Raw genomic sequence first — 2,500 nt, 5'->3', positions numbered from 1 at the left:
AACCCAATGTGACATTTATCTCTCTCTCACTTCCTCTCTGTGTTTGTGTGTGTGTGTGTGTTCACATGTGTGTGTGTGTGTGTGTGTGTGTGTGTGTGTGTGTGTGTGTGTGTGTGCGTGTGTGTGTGTGTGTGTGTGTGTGTGTGTGTGTGTGTGTGTGTGTGTGTGTGTGTGTGCGTGTGCGTGTGTGTTTGTAGCCTGTAGGGTAGACCAGGCTGGGCCCCATGATGAGTTGAGTCCCCCTCCCCCACCCCTCCTCTCCCAGCGTAGCCAGGTGCGATGTTCCAGATGTGTGTCCTCTTATCTCTGCTCACCCTCTCTGGCTACACCCAGGTAAGTCTCTCTCTCTCTCACACACACAATGTTCCTACGCTGCAGGATTTACATAAATTCCTTGAAGACCTGCACGAACACACAATTGTGATACAGCCTGAATCCTAGTCACTGGTCCAGGATCAGCCTAGTCACTGGTCCAGGATCAGCCTAGTCACTGGACCAGGATCAGCCTAGTCACTGATCCAGGATCAACTTAGTCACTGGTCCAGGATCAGCCTAATCACTGGTCCAGGATTAGCCTAGTCACTGGTCCAGGATCAGCCTAGTCACTGATCCAGGATCAGCCTAATCACTGATCCAGGATCAGCCTAATCACTGATCCAGGATCAGCCTAGTCACTGGTCCAGGGTCAGCCTAGTCACTGGTCCAGGATAAGCCTAGTCACTGATCCAGGATCAGCCTAATCACTGATCCAGGATCAGCCTAGTCACTGGTCCAGGATCAGCCTAATCACTGATCCAGGATCAGCCTAGTCACTGGTCCAGGATCAGACCGTGTTAATGGACTAAATATTACAATCCCGTTTGCTGCAGAATTATTCTGCTGTGACAAACGGAACAAATTAATTAAGGGCTCCCGAGTGCATCTTAGTGCAAGAGGCGTCACTACAGTCCCTAGTTTGAACCCAGGCTGTGATTGGGCGGCGCACAATTGGCCCAACGTCATCCTGGTTTGACCCGGGGTAGGCCGTCATTGTAATTAAGAATTTGTTCTTAATTGACTTGCCTAGTTAAATAAAGGTTAAATAAAAAATATATTTAAAAGAGAGTACATTTGTACAGACACTTACACACACACACACACACACACACACACACACACACACACACACACACACACACACACACACACACACACACATACACACACACACACACACACACACACACACACACACACACACACACACACACACAGAGACACACACACACACACACACACACACACACACACACACACACACACATTTAGTTAGAGGGAGGTTCAGCAGAGTCGAATGACTGTTCTCCTTTTGTACCCAGGTCTCCTCGGCTAAATCTCTGAAGCTCCTGATGGAACAATGGACGAGCTACAAGAACCAGTGTTCTCAGAGCATCGTCGCCACGCCTCCCGCCACAGGTCAGTCTCAGCCTCACGCTGTGATGTTGTTGTAGCTGTGTTATATCGGTGTGTTATAGCTGTGTTATAGCTGTGTTATAGCTGTGTTATATCGGTGTGTTATATCGGTGTGTTATAGCTGTGTTATAGCTGTGTTATATCGGTGTGTTATGTTGGTGTGTTATAGCTGTGTTATATCGGTGTGTTATATTGGTGTGTTATAGCTGTGTTATATCGGTGTGTTGTAGCTGTGTTATATCTGTGTGTTATAGCTGTGTTATAGCTGTGTGTTATATCGGTGTGTTATAGGTGTGTTATATTGGTGTGTTATAGCTGTGTTATATTGGTGTGTTATATTGGTGTGTTATATTGGTGTGTTATATTGGTGTGTTATAGCTGTGTTATATTGGTGTGTTATATTTGTGTGTTATATTGGTGTGTTGTAGCTGTGTTATATCGGTGTGTTATATCGGTGTGTTAAAGGTGTGTTATATTGGTGTGTTATAGCTGTGTTATATGGGTGTATTATAGCTGTGTTATATCGCTGTGTTATAGCTGTGTTAAATTGGTGTGTTACTGTGTGTTATATCGGTGTTATATCGGTGTGTTGTAGCTGTGTTATATCGCTGTGTTATATCGCTGTGTTATAGCTGTGTTAAATTGGTGTGTTATATCAGTGTGTTATATCGGTGTGTTATATTGGTGTGTTATAGCTGTGTGTTATATCAGTGTGCTGTAGCTGTGTTATATCAGTGTGTTAAAGCTGTGTTATATCGGTGTGTTGTCGCTGTCTTATATTGGTGTGTTGTCGTTGTGTTATATCAGTGTGTTGTAGCTGTGTTATATCAGTGTGTTGTAGCTGTGTTATATCAATGTGTTGTAGCTGTGTTATATCAGTGTGTTATATCAGTGTGTTGTAGCTGTGTAATATCAGTGTCTTGTAGCTGTGCTATATCAATGTGTTGTAGCTGTGTTATATCGGTGTGTTGTAGCTGTGTTATATCAGTGTGTTATATTGGTGTGTTACATTGTTGTGTTGTAGCTGTGTGATATCAGTGTGTTATAG

General features: G+C 44.0%; 1 protein-coding gene across 1 annotated transcript in view; it reads left to right on the top strand.

The window, feature by feature from the left end:
- LOC139405437 (glucagon receptor-like) overlaps positions 1-2,500 on the top strand; it is a 56,108-nt gene that overhangs the window by 39,020 nt on the left and 14,588 nt on the right. The window contains exons 2-3 of the mRNA XM_071147765.1: positions 198-333; positions 1,359-1,455. Of these exons, the coding sequence (XP_071003866.1) occupies positions 280-333; positions 1,359-1,455 (151 nt within the window). The 5' untranslated portion in view covers positions 198-279. The remainder of the gene's footprint in view (positions 1-197; positions 334-1,358; positions 1,456-2,500) is intronic.

This window comes from Oncorhynchus clarkii, unplaced genomic scaffold (genome assembly GCF_045791955.1).
Source record: "Oncorhynchus clarkii lewisi isolate Uvic-CL-2024 unplaced genomic scaffold, UVic_Ocla_1.0 unplaced_contig_2377_pilon_pilon, whole genome shotgun sequence".
Classification (NCBI taxonomy): Eukaryota; Metazoa; Chordata; class Actinopteri; order Salmoniformes; family Salmonidae; genus Oncorhynchus; species Oncorhynchus clarkii.
Note: the sequence above shows the minus strand (reverse complement) of the source record. Positions and strands in the feature narration are given on the sequence as shown.